This window comes from Alligator sinensis, unplaced genomic scaffold (assembly GCF_000455745.1).
Source record: "Alligator sinensis unplaced genomic scaffold, ASM45574v1 scaffold471_2, whole genome shotgun sequence".
Taxonomy (NCBI): domain Eukaryota; kingdom Metazoa; phylum Chordata; order Crocodylia; family Alligatoridae; genus Alligator; species Alligator sinensis.
Genome location: NW_005842143.1, coordinates 1,601,538 through 1,619,716, shown reverse-complemented (window position 1 = coordinate 1,619,716; position 18,179 = coordinate 1,601,538). Strand labels below are relative to the sequence as shown.

General features: G+C 47.4%; 1 protein-coding gene across 1 annotated transcript in view; it reads left to right on the top strand.

Annotated features, from left to right (window-relative positions):
* Nucleotides 1–18,179, top strand: part of CACNA1E (calcium voltage-gated channel subunit alpha1 E) — a 275,570-nt gene that overhangs the window by 105,090 nt on the left and 152,301 nt on the right. The window contains 3 exon segments of the mRNA XM_025206160.1: nucleotides 3,061–3,164; nucleotides 6,150–6,302; nucleotides 8,179–8,360. Of these exon segments, the coding sequence (XP_025061945.1) occupies nucleotides 3,061–3,164; nucleotides 6,150–6,302; nucleotides 8,179–8,360 (439 nt within the window).

Here is an 18,179-nt window from a genome sequence, read left to right as displayed (position 1 = left end):
GAGTAGAGACCTGCCTGCTTCTGTGGAGTCCAGCATCCTGCACAGCCACTTCTGGCAGCCCCAAGCTTGAGTGAGCCAGGAGTGCTTGTGGAGCTTCCCCTGTCTTCAGTCAGCCTGAGAGAGCAGTGTCATTGAATGAGTGCCCCCTTCCTCACCTGGTTCCCTTGGGTGTCCCAAGTGGCACCACACTCCAGCCCTCCTTGGACTCTGTAGGTGACTCAGGAGTCTGGGTCCCCAGAGAACTGGAGCTGTCAGCATGTGACCTAGTGTGGAAGGGGTGTGTGTAGGTGGTAGGGGCACCACTGAACCTACCAGATCCACCCCTTCATGGGCATATGATGAAGCACAAGTCCTGGCACTCTGTGTTGGGTGAGCAGATATCTCAGACTCTTGTGAATCTGGCCTGTTATTCTCAAGACTGGGCAGTGAAAAGCACAGGTTGGGTAGGGGTGGAAATGGCAACATGATGCATGCTTCTTCTCTGGCAACAGTAACTTGTTGACCACACAGTGATCCTCTCACTAATGCAAGTCTAGGTTCCTTTTTATTCTCTGTCCTGCTTATCACTTATTACCTTGGATCCATGCACCCATCCCACTGTGCTGGTGAGGAAAGATTTTGGAAGGCAGAAGTAGTGCACATGAGCTCAGGTTGGAAAGCTGGGGATTACTAGTTTCCTCTGTAAGCCTGTGGTAGGACAGTTCAGTGTGTGCCTTGCCGTATTATCAATGCCAAGCATTCAGGAACTGAAACTCAGGCCCCCAGCCAAAAATCATGAGATTAGCCTAACAATAGTGACATTTTATAAATGTCTCGTTGGGAATTCCCATTGCCTTCTAGTTTCTGAGCTCTTCTCTATGAGCCCAAAGGCTCAACATTTACATCCTTATTGAATGAAGCCTGAAGTCTGGATGTAATCATAGATTTTATATTTCATAGACATTAGGGCTGGAAGTGACCTCAGAAGGTCGAGTCCAGCCCCCTGCCCCAGGGGCAGGAAGTCAGCAGGGATCATAGGATCCCAGCAAGATAAACATCCATATTTCTCTTGAAGGTGTTCAAAGTAGGTGTTAGACTGCCACCGGAGGCGGTTCAATTCCAAACCTTGGGGGCTCGGACTGTAAAGAAGTTCTTCCTTATGTCCAACCTGAAACAGTCATGGAGGAGTTTGTCACATGAGTCCAAGAGCTGGGGCTTTAAGAAGAACACTACCTGTTCTGAGAGTTATGGTATGTTTGTGAGTTGGTAATTCTGGCTTGTTTGAAGAGAGTAAGATCACTTCAGCTCCTTTAGGTTGTATGCTCACAGTAAAGTCGCATCACTTGGAACATGGTGGGACATGGGGTTCTGTGTTAGTGTGGACCAGGCTGCAGCCTGGAAGCTCCCATATCATGCTCCTTGATTAAAGCAAATCCTTCCATTTGCAGGGCCAGATCATGGGGTACAGGCACAGCTGTGGGGAGAGAGCTGCTCTTGGTGGAGCAAGCAGCCTGTATGTACCTCCAGCTGTCCCTGCCCTCTGCCAGTAGGTGACTCACACCCTGAAAACAGCAAGGCCTGAGCAGTTCTGGTATTGTGTATGACGCTTATGTGGGCTGCCCAAGGGAAGGTCCTCACTCCCTGACTCCTAATCTGGCCTTTCTGTACAAGTTTAATCAGTATCTGATGCTCAGTTTCCTGCTGTGACATGTAGCATCTACATTCCAGCAAGGTGGCACCATCTGTACCCTTCCTGGAGACGGGCTGAGCACATGCACTCTATTTAACACCCCTCAGGACACAGGGCTATGTGGCCTCCTTACAGAAGTATACCCCATTGTTTGTTTCTCTTCCCATCATGGTTGCTGCTTACTGTTCAGTCCCCAAGTCCACCATTGTCCAGCTGTGCTGTGACACTGACAGGTTCAAGAGACATGTTAACTTTAGCTTGAAGAGTATTAATCCTGAGTTGTGTCAGTAACTACCTGGGGAAAGACGCTGATCTTCTGAGTGCTGTCTCTGCTCCAGATTGATAGTGCCCTGGAGGGAGATTAAATTGATCCCATAAGAAAAGTAACAGTTCTGAAGAGCACCATCCCAACAGTCTTAAAAACTCAGGATATAATTACAGGGAGCTCCTAATGGTTCATGCTACTCTGCATGGATGTTGGAGTCTGCCTCTCCCCTTGCCTGGCACCAGAGTGGCTTACACCGGAGACAACAGGGTATAAAACACTTCCTTTCTTATCTGGGAGCCCTTTGCAGTCAGAGCCATGCACAGATGTAAATGGCAATGTAAGCTGTAAAGCTTGGTTGATTCAGGCTTACTTGCTGCTGCTGGGTGTATTCCACCATGTGCTGAGGCTGAGGGCATGTCTACATGGCACAGTGCAGTGCCATATAGAGATACTGGATCTAGCTAATTCAGTGCCTTAGCATACTGCTTTGCTTGGGCTAAAGTACACTGCTTCTCACTCAGAGCTAGCTCAGCTCCTCTGCATGGCACTGTGGTGTACTGCATACCCTGTGCTGATGAGGGGGTTGACAGGATGCCTGATTCTGGCTTATGCGGCCATTAAAGGCTGGTCTACCAGTGCCAATGTGAGGGATGGGTGTTACCACCGGGCAAAACCTAGTGCAGCCTTGAAGCTGCTTTAAATTGTGTGTTGGGTCTGAACTGATGCTTAGCAGCTCTGTGATCAGAAAGCTGTACAATTGTATAGCACCTACACCTGACTTGCCCTTATGTCAAAGAACCAGTTCTGAGGATCCAGGCCAAAGGCTGAGCCTGCAACTCGATGGCTCAGTGCAGTGCTGGGTGGATCTCGCTGAGCTCAGGCTGGGAATGCAGATCCTGGCCCCAGTGTGTTGATTTTAATTATTATCTTTATCTTTCGGCAAACACTGCTATGTTTAGACTGAGCACACAGAGCTGACTCACTGGAGGGCAAGGTGCACCAATTCAGGCTGTCAGGTGCCTCGATGGTGATGGCCGAGCCATTCCGCCTCCCTCTTCAAGTAATGTTTGCACTGCCAAGGCTCTATAAATAGTGACTCTGCTTTCTTATGATTTGGCTGCAGCATCCTTGCCACAGCTGGAACCCACTTCAACACACACGTGGATCTGAGGACGCTGCGGGCAGTGCGTGTGCTCAGACCTCTGAAGCTCGTCTCAGGCATTCCCAGTAAGTCTCATCTCCTCGTCCCTTGCCAGGTCTATTTATGTTCATTCTTTGTGCCTTTCAGGCTTGGAAAAACCCTTATATGATCACTCGGGATGGAGAGAGTGAAGTCATAGCCACATTGAAGTCACTGGTGAAAATCCACTGACTTCAAGGGCTAAGTACAGACAGTCTAAAAGCCGGAGGCTGAATTGATTTAGTCTTTGCAGATTAGTCTAAGATGCAGAGATTAAACTGAGAAACAACTGGACACATTTACTTTTGATTGAGAAGATGCAGTCACATGCCTGCAGTGGCTCAGGCCTGAAGCTGGGGGGTGCTAGAGCATGGCTCTCTGGCGTGTAGCCAGCATGGACTGTGTGTTCGCTTCCTCTTCCTGCTGCTCCTGAGGTTTCTGGGATTTGCAGTCCACAATTACAGCAGCAAGACTCTGCAGGGTTGCTCATCACTTCTTCTTCCTGCTTCCAAGTGCCTCTGGGATTTGTAGTCCACAGTTGCATCCAGCAGTAAGTTTCAGTAAGTTAGGCAGCAGGGAAGCTCTGTACTCGGGGGAAGGGGTGTTTAACTCCCTCCCTGGCCCCAGACCCCAGACCCCAGCTGGGATTTGCCTGGGGAGGCAGTCCTGCCTCCCCCCTTCCCCGCAGCCAAACCCTTCTCTGCTGGAAGAGACAGCACAGCCCAGCCCAGGGATGGAAAGCATGCTGGGATGCTGGGGGACTCTGATTTAACTTGAACCAGGAAGGGCTCTGGGACAGAAATTTCATAAAACAGTTTGACTCAAATCAGTTAAGTCTGATACTACATTCAACCAAGAGTATCTTAAACCAGTTTCTGCCATTTTGAAACTGGTTTATGTGCACTGATCTTCTGTTCTGTTAGAGGTTTAAACCAGTATCTGATGACTTAAACCCATTTATGTGTAACTTCTGTCCCTAGCCAAGGAGACCAGAATTTAGTGTTTTCCAGGAAGAAGGAACTCAGCTCTCCCTTTTCGCTGATCTCACAGGCCCCTTTGGTAACCCAGGAGGAAGCATGACTAACTCTTGGGTGAAAAGATTTTGCAGGCCATTGATGGTTTTTCCTCCTTCACAGCCAGTGGAAGGGCCAATTATTCTCTGGTGGATCAAGGTTGGAAATCTTAAGAACTGACTGAACCCAGAGATTTTTGTTCAGCTGCCATGCAGAAGGCAATGGGTGGTTGGATCCTTCCGGGCCTGAAGTTTTTTCTGGGGAGATTTCATTTTCACTTTCATCTACATGATGGGGATATATAAAGAAGTCGGTCTACTTGCTACTCTTAATCCCTTCTTCTTCCGGACACCCAGTATACAGCATTTTGCATGAACCAGTAAATTGGTAGACTGGGTCATGCTGGGACTGTGGGTGAAGGAGTGCATAAGCCTTTTCATTCTGGAGAGAGACCAGAGGGGAGGATGAAATTTGTTCACCAGCAGGGTATCCCAAGAGGACATCATGTCCTTTGGCTTAGTGGTCACTGGGATTTGGTCATAGCATATGGAGCCTTCTGTCTCCAGGGTGTGACTCCCAAATCATTTACTGTCTGACCACTGTTTGGTGGTCTCTGGGAGAGGAGTCTGTGGCTGCTGTCTGATTTCTAGTGCACAGTGTCCATGTTACAGAAGCCGTCCTCTGGATTGAGACAGAACTCCCTATCTTACTGGCCTAGGTGATGCTCCCAGAGTAGCCAGGTGAGGGCCTCTTTGCAAAGAAACAATAGATAAAAGAGCTTGCCCTTCATGTTCCCGATGTGTCCTATCTCTGCCTGACATTTCACACCAGTAGTAAATCCACTCTTTAAAAAATAATTAGGCATCAAGCAAGCAGTCGCAATGTGGCTTAGTCCCAGCTCTGGAAATGCCCTAATTGAAAGATTAGGTCAGGAGTGAAGTGCTGAGGCTGAGTTGTATAAAGAAAGCATACACTGTACTACTGTGCCCACATCAGTCCTGCCCCACCTATCAGTGCCTCTCTTGCACCATGAAGTTCAGATGGGGAAAATTCTTAAGAACTGTCCTCCTCTGTCAAGTTACTTAGAAAAACTGCTTGTGCTCCCAATAGCTTTTCGTACATCATTATCCAAAGTAAGTATCTGCACAGCATGTTTGGAGAGCAAAAACCATGAAAGTTATCAGACAAGACATGTATTACATAGGTTGTGCACCTAGCTCCTGGGTGTGCACACAGGCCTGCCTTTGGATGCACAAACTAAATAATTTTGCATGGAGGCATGGAGCTATATATGCACTGCCTTGATTTTTTTTGTGCCTAAAATGTTCATGGGTGTGTAAGCATATGTTATTGCTTGTGAAGTGGATACAGAGCAATTTTGCATCTGCTGCTCCGAGCCTTCGAAATGTGGTCCCACCTGCTCACCTTGCAATTTCCACACAGTCCTAAAACACAGAGGAGAGGGTGCTGTTATTTTATCATGGTAGCTTTTCAAGCCCCTAGCTCAGATCAGGGCCCCATGGTACAATGTTCTGCATGATGCCTGGTAAGAGACTGCCTGTCCCGAGGAGTTTTCAATCTGAATAGACTAAACAGTCAAAGGGTGAGGGGAAACTAAAGACAAAACCCAGTGAGATGACTTGTCCATGGTGATGAACAAGTTGGCGGTGAAGCCAGACACAGAACCGAGATCTCCTACATCTGGTGCGCTTTCCATGGACTATGCTGCTTCCCTAAGGGTACAGCTTTCCTCTCTGCCCCGATGGTGGATCTCTGCAGTTAGAGAATGATGGCTGAGAGAAAGCTCTGTTCAAATTTCAGACTTTTTGTCAAGGACTCCTTCACTGTGTGCTTTGGCCTGTGTCTTCATGTGTTTGGGTGGATGTTGATCCTTTGTCATCTCTAAGGTTCATCCTGTTCTTGCTAAGAGACCCTCTTGAGGGAAGAAGGACTATAGTCGTTTGTTAGGCCTGGTGGTGGGGACTGTCCATGAGCTGTGTTCTCTTTCCTCTCATTTAGGTTTACAGATCGTGTTGAAGTCCATCATGAAGGCCATGGTACCTCTTCTCCAGATAGGCTTGCTGCTCTTTTTTGCTATTCTGATGTTTGCCATCATTGGCCTGGAGTTCTACAGTGGGAAGCTGCACCGGGCTTGCTACGCAAATAATTCAGGTAGGGAAGTAGTCTTCTTTCTCCTTTTTTGTGCTGTTCTTTATATCATGCAAGTAAGGTACAGCAGGACGAGTTGAGGATAAAAGGGCTTGTTTGTCTTCATATGGAGCTAGGTGAATATGATGAGCCCACTTTGGGAACCCCAGCCTTTCTGGTTCAGGTTGTCGTACTTGACATAAGTAGTGCAGTGGGTTGATGTTTGTGCATTAACACTGACACTGTAGACATCAACACAGCTGTCATTTTATAAAGCCAATGACTGAGAAAATCCTGAACCACTGTTCCTGAAGGACACAGTATAGAGAAATGCCACTTCACAGCAGTACTGGCTGAAACCTAAGGCCATCTGTCTTACAGCTTTCTTCTTGTCATCTCTGATGTATCCTAGACAGAGGTGCAACACATCTGGAGCTTAGGGTTCATCAACTGGCTTTTCTTCTCTACTGAATGTTAAACTCTGTCATTTTCTTCATGGACTTTGTTGTCAATTGGGGAGGGTGCCAGGAGCACTGGGAAAATGGGGACATTTTCATGGAATCATTTCCTATTTTCTGACCAGCTTTCTTATGGAGATGGAGAGATGGATTGATTTATTAGCGATTTCAACCAGGGATAACCTCCCTCTTAGACAGTGAATGGATTTAGCAGGCAGAGGAGTAAATACAGACTCTAATAAGTCGCTTCTAGTTCTGTTTCTCTGGGCTGGCATTATTTAACAGAATGAAACTCAGATAAGAGCAATGCCATTCAAATTATTCTTTTGTACTCAGTTCTATGCTTTCTACCTACTGAGCTCTGAGCATCCCTTGTATAGCCCCCAGAGGATTGTTTCTAGGGCATAAAACCTCTGGATCTTTTGTTCTTCCTGGGGAGCTACATTTTGTAGACTCCTAGCTTTCAAGGGGCCCAAAGACTTTGACAGATATTCATGCTCTCCAAGCCCCAGTAACTGACAATCTGAGCATTCTTTATCAATAAATCCATCAATCAATCAAAAAACAAAAAAGGTAGATGCCAGAAACCGGGGGTAGTTATCTTCTGGCATCTAATAGAAGTTGATCTCATTTAAAAAGAGGAGGGTTCCTGTTTCTCAGGCTCAGTAGAGCCAACCATAAATCGGGATTTAGCCTGCAAAAATCAGTTTAAGGTCATGAGACTTAAAATACTAATGGAAGTGAGGTCTGCCTTTGCATTTCCTTTTGGGTCTTTTGGATGCACTCTTGAGAACCAGAAGGACCAGAAGCCTGTTCTGTTAACAAATAAAAGATGAGATCCTCATTGTCCTCAGAGGAACACCCCATATATCACAGGTCTTGCATCTAAGTAGCCAGAGCTGGTAACATTTCAGTACAGAGAAGAAATGCTGCCACCTTTTTAGAAAATTATTGTCTGTTAATGAAGGTGCCCGCCATGTGCTGGATAGTTTCCAGACAGGCAGGAAAGGAGCGGGAAGCTTCCAGTCCAAGGAGAGTCAGGCAGAAAGAGAAGTTGAATGAGAGGTGGATGTGCTTCAACATAACTGGCCATCCCTGCTCAGGAGGAGACAAACCCAGGAAATTGGGCTTTGTTGCAGGTCAAGAATGAGGTGTACTGAGTGTGTCATTTGCACTCTGGGGCAGCATTCACTGGGAGGGCTTCAGGCTGAGAATGAGATGCATTGACAGAGTACTGGGGTCAGCAAGAGAAAGCAATAAACCCTGGTTGGGCTGGAACATCAGGGCATTGCAGGTTATGCAAATTCCAGAGAACCTAAGTAACCGTTGCACAGGAGAGCATCACTGCAGCAGGAGGCAATTCCCCCCTAACCTTCCTTTGGATATTGGAGCTTGTGCCTGTCTACCTCACCTCAGTGCCTCCTTTATTTCTGTGATTGCAGGTGAACTAGAAGAGCTGGACCCTCCTCATCCCTGTGGAGTGCAGGGGTGCCCCCCGGGTTATGAATGTAAGGAGTGGATTGGTCCCAACGATGGGATCACTCAGTTTGACAACATCCTCTTTGCTGTGTTGACCGTCTTCCAGTGCATTACCATGGAAGGGTGGACCACAGTGCTGTACAATGTGAGTAAGGCCTGCAGTGGTACATTGGGGATCTCTGGCACTCCATGGGGCAAGGAAGCAGAGATGGGGCCCATTTTCTGAACAAAGCATGCAGGTGTGGGGAAGTCACTGCTCCAGGGTCTTCCATTGGAGCTAATGATGGAGATGAAGCTGCTACTTAACAGCTGGATAGAAAGTGCTGAGGGAGGACAGGTATCTACTTTATGTCTACAGCCTGGGCTCTGCCCTGGTATCTAATGCACATCTGAGAACCCTGGAAAGGAGGGAAATCTAATTATTTAGAGGAACATGTGACACCTTGCCCTTATCCCTGAGCTGGATTTGTGTTATGTCATGGACAGGTTAAGTGCCGCAGGCCTGCCAAGGGCTTGGCTTCTGAAAAGGTGGAAAAGATCAGCTCTCTCCACATTGCTCACACACTCCTGTTTGCAACCAGTGCACCATGAGCATGCTCCAGGGCACTCTTTTTCCCAGTGTAAGTGGAAGAGATGTCCAAGTCACCCCTATGCAAAACTTCACCAGACATTAACATGCCACCCTAGGACTGTAGACGTGATCTGCTGAGCTCTGAAATGGCTGCAGCTCAGTAATACATGAAGTCTCCTCAGAGAGGGATGATACATGCATTTCTGCATGTTGCTTTGTTTGAAACTATATGAGAGGGTTGTGTGTTGATGGCACAGAGGGTTTTCATGCCACATGGCTGGTTTTGGATTCATGGATGAAGTTTCTTGAGTGTTGTGGTTTTTACTTTTGTTTGCAAAGGAGCTAGGATTGTTGTTCTGTATCCTGGCAGTGTCCTAAATGGCACAGGGACCCATGTGTGTTGTGGGGCTGAGATGGGACAGGGAACGGGATAGAGACCATGAGAAGAGGGCAATTTGTACAGGCGGGGATGTGTGGTCAAATCCATCCCCAGTGTAATGTCTATTGTCTTCAATGGTGCCACACCCTTAATGTCCTGCAGTGTCTGGAACATACAGTGATGTGTAGCTTGGCATCTCTCACAGGGAGATCTGTGAGTGACCAGCTACACTGAACGGAGAGCAGGATGCAGTTTGCAGTTTGTGGCTTGGATGATGTGCCAAAAAGTTCTTCATGTGAATGTTTACTTATGTGAGCAGAGTCACTAATCTAATCATAGGACAGCAAAAGACAAAGTTCTGCTTGCCTCACCTTTACCATTGTCTTCACCCTGGGCTCTTCTTAGGGGGCATGAATAGCTCAGCAAGCCAAAAGGGATCAGTGAGTGACACTTAAACAACTAGGAAACCAGGGGGACAGTTTAGAAAAATAGGCAGATCCACCAGGGGACTTTGGTCTTCCTCCTGCTAAAGAAGATGGCTTGTGTCTGGCATTCTCTGCCCTGGAGAGGAGTGGCAGAACTGTGTTGTGGAATTAAAGATTAACATTTCTTAGTTTAGAAATGAGAGTAGAAACTTCTCTCCAGTGACTGCTGCCCATGGATACCTAGACATGCTGCCAAGGAGATTGTCTTCCACAGAACGCTTCTGGTGTAATTCCCCTTACCTCTGAAGCATTTAAACAGCGGTTATCCATTAGGTTGCCATTCAGTTATATCCCATGAAATGTCCAGCAATAGGAGGTGAAGGGCCAGATGGGCTGATTGTCTTAGTCATTCTCATCTCCTGTTCACACGTGCGCATGTACGCTCATCTCCTGTGCTCACATATTCTCTCTCTGTCTCTCACACACGCACACATGTGAGGGAGTGAGCTAATGTATAGATCAGATACACATGCTCCTCCTACACTCTGCTTGATCTGGGTAGGAAATACACCTCTCTGTCTCTGAGCCTATTGTTCACCTCAGAATACTGGGGCTGGGAACATTTGGGGCTGCAGCCCACCTCCATCCCCCTGCCTGCCTCACTAGCTTTCACACTCTGTAATCTTGTTTTCTTCTCAGGGCCTCGCTCTTTTTTTTAAATGCGTTTACATTTGCAGTGTCTCTCGCTGCCTTTGGCAGTTTGATTCTCACATTCATGACTTCCTCTCTGTGTATGGCAAGTGCTTCTTTTGCTTGCCTCTAATGCCCTGTCCTTTCTTGTCTCCTCCTGGTCTGAAAGCTGGCCATCTGTATGACCCCATGGGACTTCAACCTGCTGTGTTTCCTGCCCACTTAGGATTTTGTCCAGTTCTGTCCTCTCAGAAAGTGGGCTCTAACCCTGTGGCCACTATTTCAAGCAGGTCTCCTAGTGCTTTTAGGAGAGCTGCCTTTGTGAGCTCTTCCTGAGCCCAATGGACAGGTGTCCATTGGGAATGATGGACTAGGGGAGGCCAGCCTTTGGAATTGGACTATGGGCAAATAAACACAACTAGCTAATGAAGCCTTTCCCAATCAGGCAACATGCAAAGTGTCTTTCAGGAGACTTACAGGCCCTGGTCTATGGGCTCCAAATACTGCTGGTCACCCAGTTACAGGGAACTGGGATGTTTCATCCCTAAGACTTGTTGATTTGGCTTTAAAAAGCATGCAAAATTTACCTTGATTTCTCAGACATCTTCATATTAGATATCAGGCTAGATATTGAATTGCATGAGGCTGCATTCCCCAGTTCCTGTCAAAGCAGAACCCCCACATGAACAGAGAATACTGGACTGCATTGGTAACTGTGAACCCACCAAACCCAGGAAGAGTAGCTATGCACAGACAACATCCTCCATCCATCACCATTACCACTATCCAGAAACAACTTTACAGAATATTTGCAAAGCTCAAAACCAAAGAATCCAGTCTTCAAAATCTAAATAACCCTATGCTCTGTGAAAGCCCCAGGCAGCAAGTTTACTCTGTGGCTCAGGCCCATCCATACTCAGAAAACATTTAATTAAGGTTCAGGCTTGGGTTGAGTTCTGGGGCTAGTGCTTATTCCTGACGGCTCCACAGCACCGGTGGGATTTCAGAGATGCTCCATTCCTGGTTAATCTCTTAATCTTGAACTGTGGAATCAGGGTGTATGTCATGGTGATGTCTTAAATCACCATAGTAATAGATGACAGAGCAGGTGTGTATAAAAATTATGAAAGTTTCTGGTTTTTGTTGGAACTTAGACATGCATTTACATCCCCGTGCAAAGGCTATTACCAGCTCTTGTTTGGCCAATGGGTTTTAGTCACCAGAGAGAAAGGGCAGTTCTGCACTGTCAGAGTCCATGCTGTATGGCAGTGGTGCTCCACCTTTTGACCCTGTGGGCCAAATGAGTGACATGGGGCTGGTCTGTGAGCTAGATCAGACCCTACATCTCAATGTTGGGCTTGTACTCCCAGATCCGGACTACGCTGCCCTCACTTAGCTCCACAAGTCAGAATTGGAGCCCCAGGACCTCACACCCTTCCATGTGGCCCTGTATGCCAGGATTGGGATTATGGGACCCTGTGCTACCTTCATCTAGCCCAGTATGCTGCAGTTGGAGTCCCAGGACCCTGTACCATCTCCATCCAGTCTTGTGTATGGAGATTGGGGTCCCAGAGTCCCATGCCACCTCTGCATACTGGGATCAGGCCCCAGGATCCTGTACTGCTTCAGTTCAGCCTAGTGCCCCAAGATCAGGACCTGTGTCACCCTGCACACTGGATCTAGCACACAGGGCTATGGCCCATGGGTCTTCCCAGGGACAGGGAGACACACAGCCCAGATGACAAGGTGCTGAGGGCCAGACCAGGCCTGTGGGTTAGGGGTTAAGCACCCCTGCTCTATGGGGAGTCCCATTGAGCCCTGCAGCACCGACTCAGGTCCCTTTTTAGCAGGACCACCACAAACTGGCCCCAGTTACAGGTGCCTTTCTACTTCACCTCTGATTGGCCATCATAAGGTCCCCAGGAAGTACTTACCTGTTAAGGTCATGTCAGGCCAGCATTCAGAAACTTCCTTGTATTTAAGGATTTTGTTTTGTTTGCTCTTTCTTCCTTGAATCTCCATCTTACCATGGGGTCATTTTTTCTAAGACCTGTTGCCTGGGTATCTCTTTTTTTTTTTTCCTCTGGACATTCCTTCCCAATCAGAGATGCCCATCCTTCAGGTGATTTCTGACTTCTCTCAGTGACCAAAGGGGCCAATTGGAGACTTCCACCTGTCTCTGATGGTGGCTCCTGTTCTTCCTCCTCCTTTTATGTGGCAGCCAGGGTGGGTATCAAGGCTGCTCTTCCTGCTCCTTTCCAGCTACTTTCCCAGACATTCAAGCTTTTAACAGCCCCTAGAGCTCTGCAGAAAGCAGCTGGAAACAAGGAGGAAGTGTCAGCATTGCATGACCTGCCAACTCTGCACAGATTAGTTTGAGAACAATTGCATTGTACAATTGCTCTTATCTCATGGGGGATACATTACCCTCCCAAGGAAGTGGGAATGCTGCAGTCACTCCTGGCCCCTCCTTTGCCTGCAGGTCCTCTCTGTAGCCAAAATGTTGTAAATGGAAATAGAGACAACAAACACTTATTTTTGTTTTTCCTTTTTAAATAATGAAATGGAAGTAAGGAAAGTGGCAGGATGTCCTCTTTGTGTGTGTGTGTATGTGTATGTAATGGAAGGACTCTCCTTGATGGATGAGCATGATGAGATGGACTGAACTGGTGTCCTCAGCCTGGCATCAGATGTATGACCAGCTATGCCCAAAGCCATTCTAGACCATCAGCTGACCTATTCCCTGATTCCATTCTGCACCTGTAAGTTTCACTGGGTTTCGCTAGAATTTGATCATAATACATGATAGACGCAGCATTCCTGATCATGGCTGCTCTTCAGGCTAGCTATCTTTGTCACATCAACCGTGAGCTGTTGTCTGACACAGCTGGCACTGAGAAGCCTTTTCCCCTAATGCAAGGAGACATGGGATTTGATCTGTTCTCCAGGGGGGCCTTGCTTCTCCCCAGAGCATACATTCAAACACCAGGCGTTGTTGCCGATGAGGGTGATGATACCTTTAGCAGGTACTCTAGTTCCCAGAGAGGCAGGAAAATGCTTGCTTTGGACAAGCCCACCTTCCCGCCAGCGCTGCGCAGCAACAACCATAAATCTGTGCAGCTCATGTCAAAACATCTGCCGATCGGGAGGAAGAGAGGTGCACACATAAGGTATGCTGAGTTCAGGTTCCTGACAGCATGTGTCTGCCTGCCACAAGCAGAGCCAGCAATTAGCTAACTGACACTTCTCAATGCTCCCCATCAAAGCCTTCCCACCACCTTCTCTTTGCTTGTTCTCTTCCCCTCTCTTCTTTAATAACACATGCACTGAACTTGGAGAATAATGGCATTATACGGGTATGATGCAACTCCCTTGGGGACTGTGTCATGTGACTGGGATGAAAGCACTGGCAGACGCCCACGACTGAAGCAGGTAGCAGGGAGATGATTGCCCTCTTCTGTGATGGGGCGCCCAGCAGTGCCAGTTTGTGGGTGTGGCGGCTCTGCTCCCCCTGTTGGGAAGAAATGCAGTGGCCTAGCTGTTCTCAGCCACATGCGTTGGCTCCAACCAGCCCCTTTCTACACAGAGACAAAGCCTTTGCCTGTCAGCTTCTGCTGCCTGTGCCACTGCAAACGGCTGTAAATACCAGCCCTTGATGCCTGGGAAAGGTTACTGCGGAGAATAATTACCGGTGTTTAGTCTGTGTAGAAACAGAAGAAGCGTGTGCCCCTCTATTTTAGACTAAAGTTATTTATTGCTTCAGACGATCACATTTGACCACATAAATATCAGGCTATGGGATTTCTGAAAGAGCGTGAACAGCTTTAGCAAGCCAAGGGGACAAAGGGTTGGGCACTTGCCATGAGGGAAGAGATTATGGTTGAGGAATGGGACCGGCAGGAGTAGAATTTATTAATTTGTTTTTTGTCAGTTTGAGAGCTTGTATCAGCACCTACACTGCAGGGCTCCTGTTTATACATACACACATATGTGTGCGTGCACAGATGCCACATATATACAGTGGAAAGCTTTGGAGCCTATGGGTTAAGCTAGCCTCCCAGCTGGAAGCTGATCCCAGGCTGTGTGTGCAATGAATTCACTCTGCTTGGAAACAGATGAATGCTTTCCCCCAGAGCCCTATTTGGGGTTCTGCCCAGATACAGGATCGAAAACTGAACAGAAACCACAGCAAACACTGTGTGGTTTGACTGTCTCTGTCTAATAAAGAGAAGCAAGCGCACACACCAACAAACAATGTCTAATCCTCAGTCTTGGGGTGTGCGCAAGGCATACGTGATGGTGCGGTGTTTTATCAGCATCAGAATAGCATTTCCACAGGACCTGTGAGTCGTAACCCATGAGCAAGTGAGGCAGCTCTTCCCAGACTTGCTGCTAAGCCCCACCTCTCTGTATTCCCTGTAGGCCATGTCTCTTGCAGGAAACGTTCTAGTGAGTGTTATAGATATTTGTGAAGGATCAGGAGCTGCCTGGATAATTTATGAATGCTGTGCATTGGTCTGGTTGTTGGAGTGTGTTCTGTATGGCTTTGTTGGTTTAGCTTAACCAGTCTGTCTTGAAAACAAGGCAGGAAGGAAAAGAATAGTTCAGGGTAAGTCATTTCTCAGCAAACACTTCAGAGTGAATAATGACAATGCCAGAGCTATTAGCTGGGATTTAGCCTCCTCTCTAGTCACCCTAGAGAAACCCTGATTGGACCAGGACAGAAGAAGGCCTGGGAACAAAAGTAGAAAAGAGCTCTTGGGGGATTAAAGGGGACCCTTCCTGGAGAGGGGAAGCAAGACTGAATGCTGAAAGGCACAGGCATCACTGTAGTTGTGGCAGTGTTTATTTGGAATACATTTGGCATTGCTCTGCCTGAAAAGCCAGTGAGCCTGTGCCCTATTAATGGAACAGTACATTACTTAAGCACAGCAGCATGATACTTTTACTCCCCAATAGAGTCCACTGGGACTATTTGTGGAAAACTGTATGATTCATCAGGATTGAAGAGGTCAGTATCTGGTTCCTTACGGTTTGCTGTGTGGGTCTTGGAGGGAGAAGAGGATCATAATGAATTCAGGAAAGCTCTTAGAGTTGTCGGCATAGTTTCTACCCTATGTGACAATGTCACAGTTTTCAGATCTACTTTTTTTCTGATACACCAGGAATATAAACCCAATCCCAAATGCTTTCCGGAGAGTGGCACAAGATGGGCATCAGTCTGATATATCACACATGCAATTTGTAGCCATGCCATTTTCACTGATTTTGCCTATGCAACATGCCTTCTCTAGTTGCAAATCATTGTTTGTTTGACGTTAAAGGCCTGAGATGGAAAATGTGGTGTATGCTGCCATTTCCAGGGCTGATGTCTGTGGTTCTACAATGCTCTAATTCCATTTACAGGTGAACTTTATTATCATGACTCTTTTCCCTGTCTGCTCTGCCTCAGCACATGCACCTTTTCATCAAGGGGGTGGTTGCTGGGATCCATCTACTGGTCTAGACTCTTCTTTTATGGAGTAGACTTTAATTAGAACTTCTCTTTTGTGAATCTTTAAGATGTTGCTACTGGGAAGTACAGGAAAGAGGACAGTAGTCCCCCATTAGCTGGGATTTAGCCTCCCAGCTTGTCTTATTTAGTTTTTCAGAATTGCACATTATTTAGACGTATTGCTCCATGATTAAAGGTTAGGTTCTAAGCCTGAGCAGTTTATCCTGGGTTGCCCTCTCCATCTCCAATGACCATGCTGCATCCCAAAGAGGTGGCAGATGTGGATACAATGCTAATAATGTTTTTAGCACATACATTCTGTACTGCCTCTTTGAAGTGCTATACAACCATAGAGCCATGAAGTCCTGCAGTATCCTGCTGAATTAGTTCAGTGTTGTTGTTCTCTCCATTTAACAGATGGGACATGTGAAGTAGGGAGTATAAAAGACCTGCTGGTATTGTCAACACAAGCATTCAAAATTCATGAGTCAGGTCCCAGAAAATTATAAGATTGTGATCTTCAAGCTGGGATGTTTAAAGTAATAATTCTCTTTATTTATTTCCCTTCTGATTTTTGAGCCTTCTGGGGTCATGTTTTTACCCCAATTTATGAATGCTGTGCGTTGGTCTGGTTATTCAAGTGTGTTCTGTCTGGCTGTGTTGGTTTAGCTCAACCAGTTTGTCTTGAAAACAAGGCAGGAAGGAAAAGAAGAGTTCAGGATAAGCCATTTCTCAGCAAACATTTCAGAGTGGATAATGACAAGAGAGTGGTTCTCACCAAAGAGAACTAGAAATTTGTTTGTTTTTAAATGTCTCATTATTGCCTGACTGCAGCACCTGGGACTTCAAGAGGTCTCTCAAATAAGCAGGACTTCCAGGACTTGGTGACACTGGCTTTGTGCAAAGTCAGTGATGGTGCTACAAGAGAGATTAGAACATGGTAGCTCCTGGCTTGAAGGCCTTTGCTTCAACCCATGGACCTCAGTTTCCTATGCTGGTGGATCCGAATACTGACATTATCCATTGCAATCAGTAGATTGGAGCCTGCCAATGGTGTAATCATGTGACTGTGGACTTCTCTATTTCACATTATGATGTGATATCAAGCATTGCCTGAATATTTGTCCTGGACTTTTAAGTCCCTTGGAAGCAATTACATATGTAAATATGGACAAACTCACCTTCCTGTCACAGCTGGAGCAAATGAAGCTACCTAAATTTGGATGAGAGCCCAGTAGAGCAGGGGGAGGGACTGAATGCAGCATTTCCAAATGTTTCTGAAAGCAGCTGAGGCGGCAAAGAAACCAGAGAGCCTGAAATACTTTACACTATTACAAGTGGCAAAGGTCAGATGCACTGCAGACCCATAGTTCATTCCAGAGAAGACATCAAGTGCCCTGCAGATGCAGCAGGGGTTTAGGTTGTAGCCGTGTTGGTCTAGGGACATAGGCAGACAAGGTTCCTTGGGTGAATTTGATATCTTTTATTAGACCAACCCAAATAGTTGGAGAATAGTTATTAAGCAAGCTTTTGGGTTCAAAACCCTTCGTCAGGCTCAGGAAGTTTCAGCAGTTGGTGTGTGCTCTTCCTGGATGAAAAATGCAGATGCAGCACCTTAATTCAAGAATGCCACCTTCTGTATCTGGAGAAGGTGTGTTTCCTCTCTGAGGCTAAGTACAGACATTCAAAAAACCTGAGCCTGAATTGATTCAATCTTTGGAGGTTAGTCTAGTCTGTGTAGATTGAACCAGCAAGAAAGTGAACAGACATTCACTTTTGATTCCGGAAATACAGCTATATGTCTGCAGTGGCTCAGGTCAGAAGCCAGGGGGTGCTACAGTGAGCTCTCCCTTCCCTTCTGCAGTGGCTGGAAGGCTGGAGGGAAGCTGACCTTGCGGGGTGGGGGGCCATGGCCAGGGCCCCAGCAGGCCTGAGTGTGATTGGGGATGGGGTTTAAACCCCCACCCTGGCCTGCAAGGACCCTGGCCAGGGTGTGCCTGGGGGGTGAGGAGGGAAGCAGTCCTTGCCAGGCTTTTGGGGGATGGGGAAGGTGCCTGGCCAGACCCTGTCCCCCAGCCAGTCACTGTCTTGACATGGCCCCCTAAGGCGAAAGGGGCATCGAGGGGATTTATTTCCCCTCTCCCTACCCTCTCCCCCACAGGGGACCTCAGCCAGGGTATGCCTGGCTGGGATCCCCCCCACCCCCAGAGCTCCAGTGGCAAGGGTGGGGCGTGGACAGATGCCAGCCTTGCATGGCCCCCTGAAGTGAAGGGAGAAGGGAACAGTTTTATTCCCTCCTCCCTCCCCTCCCCCTCCCAGGGGACCCCAGGTAGGGTCTGACAGGTCAGGATGGAGTAGACTGTGTCAGGCTCCTCCCCACTTGCCACTCCAGTGGCAGGGATGGG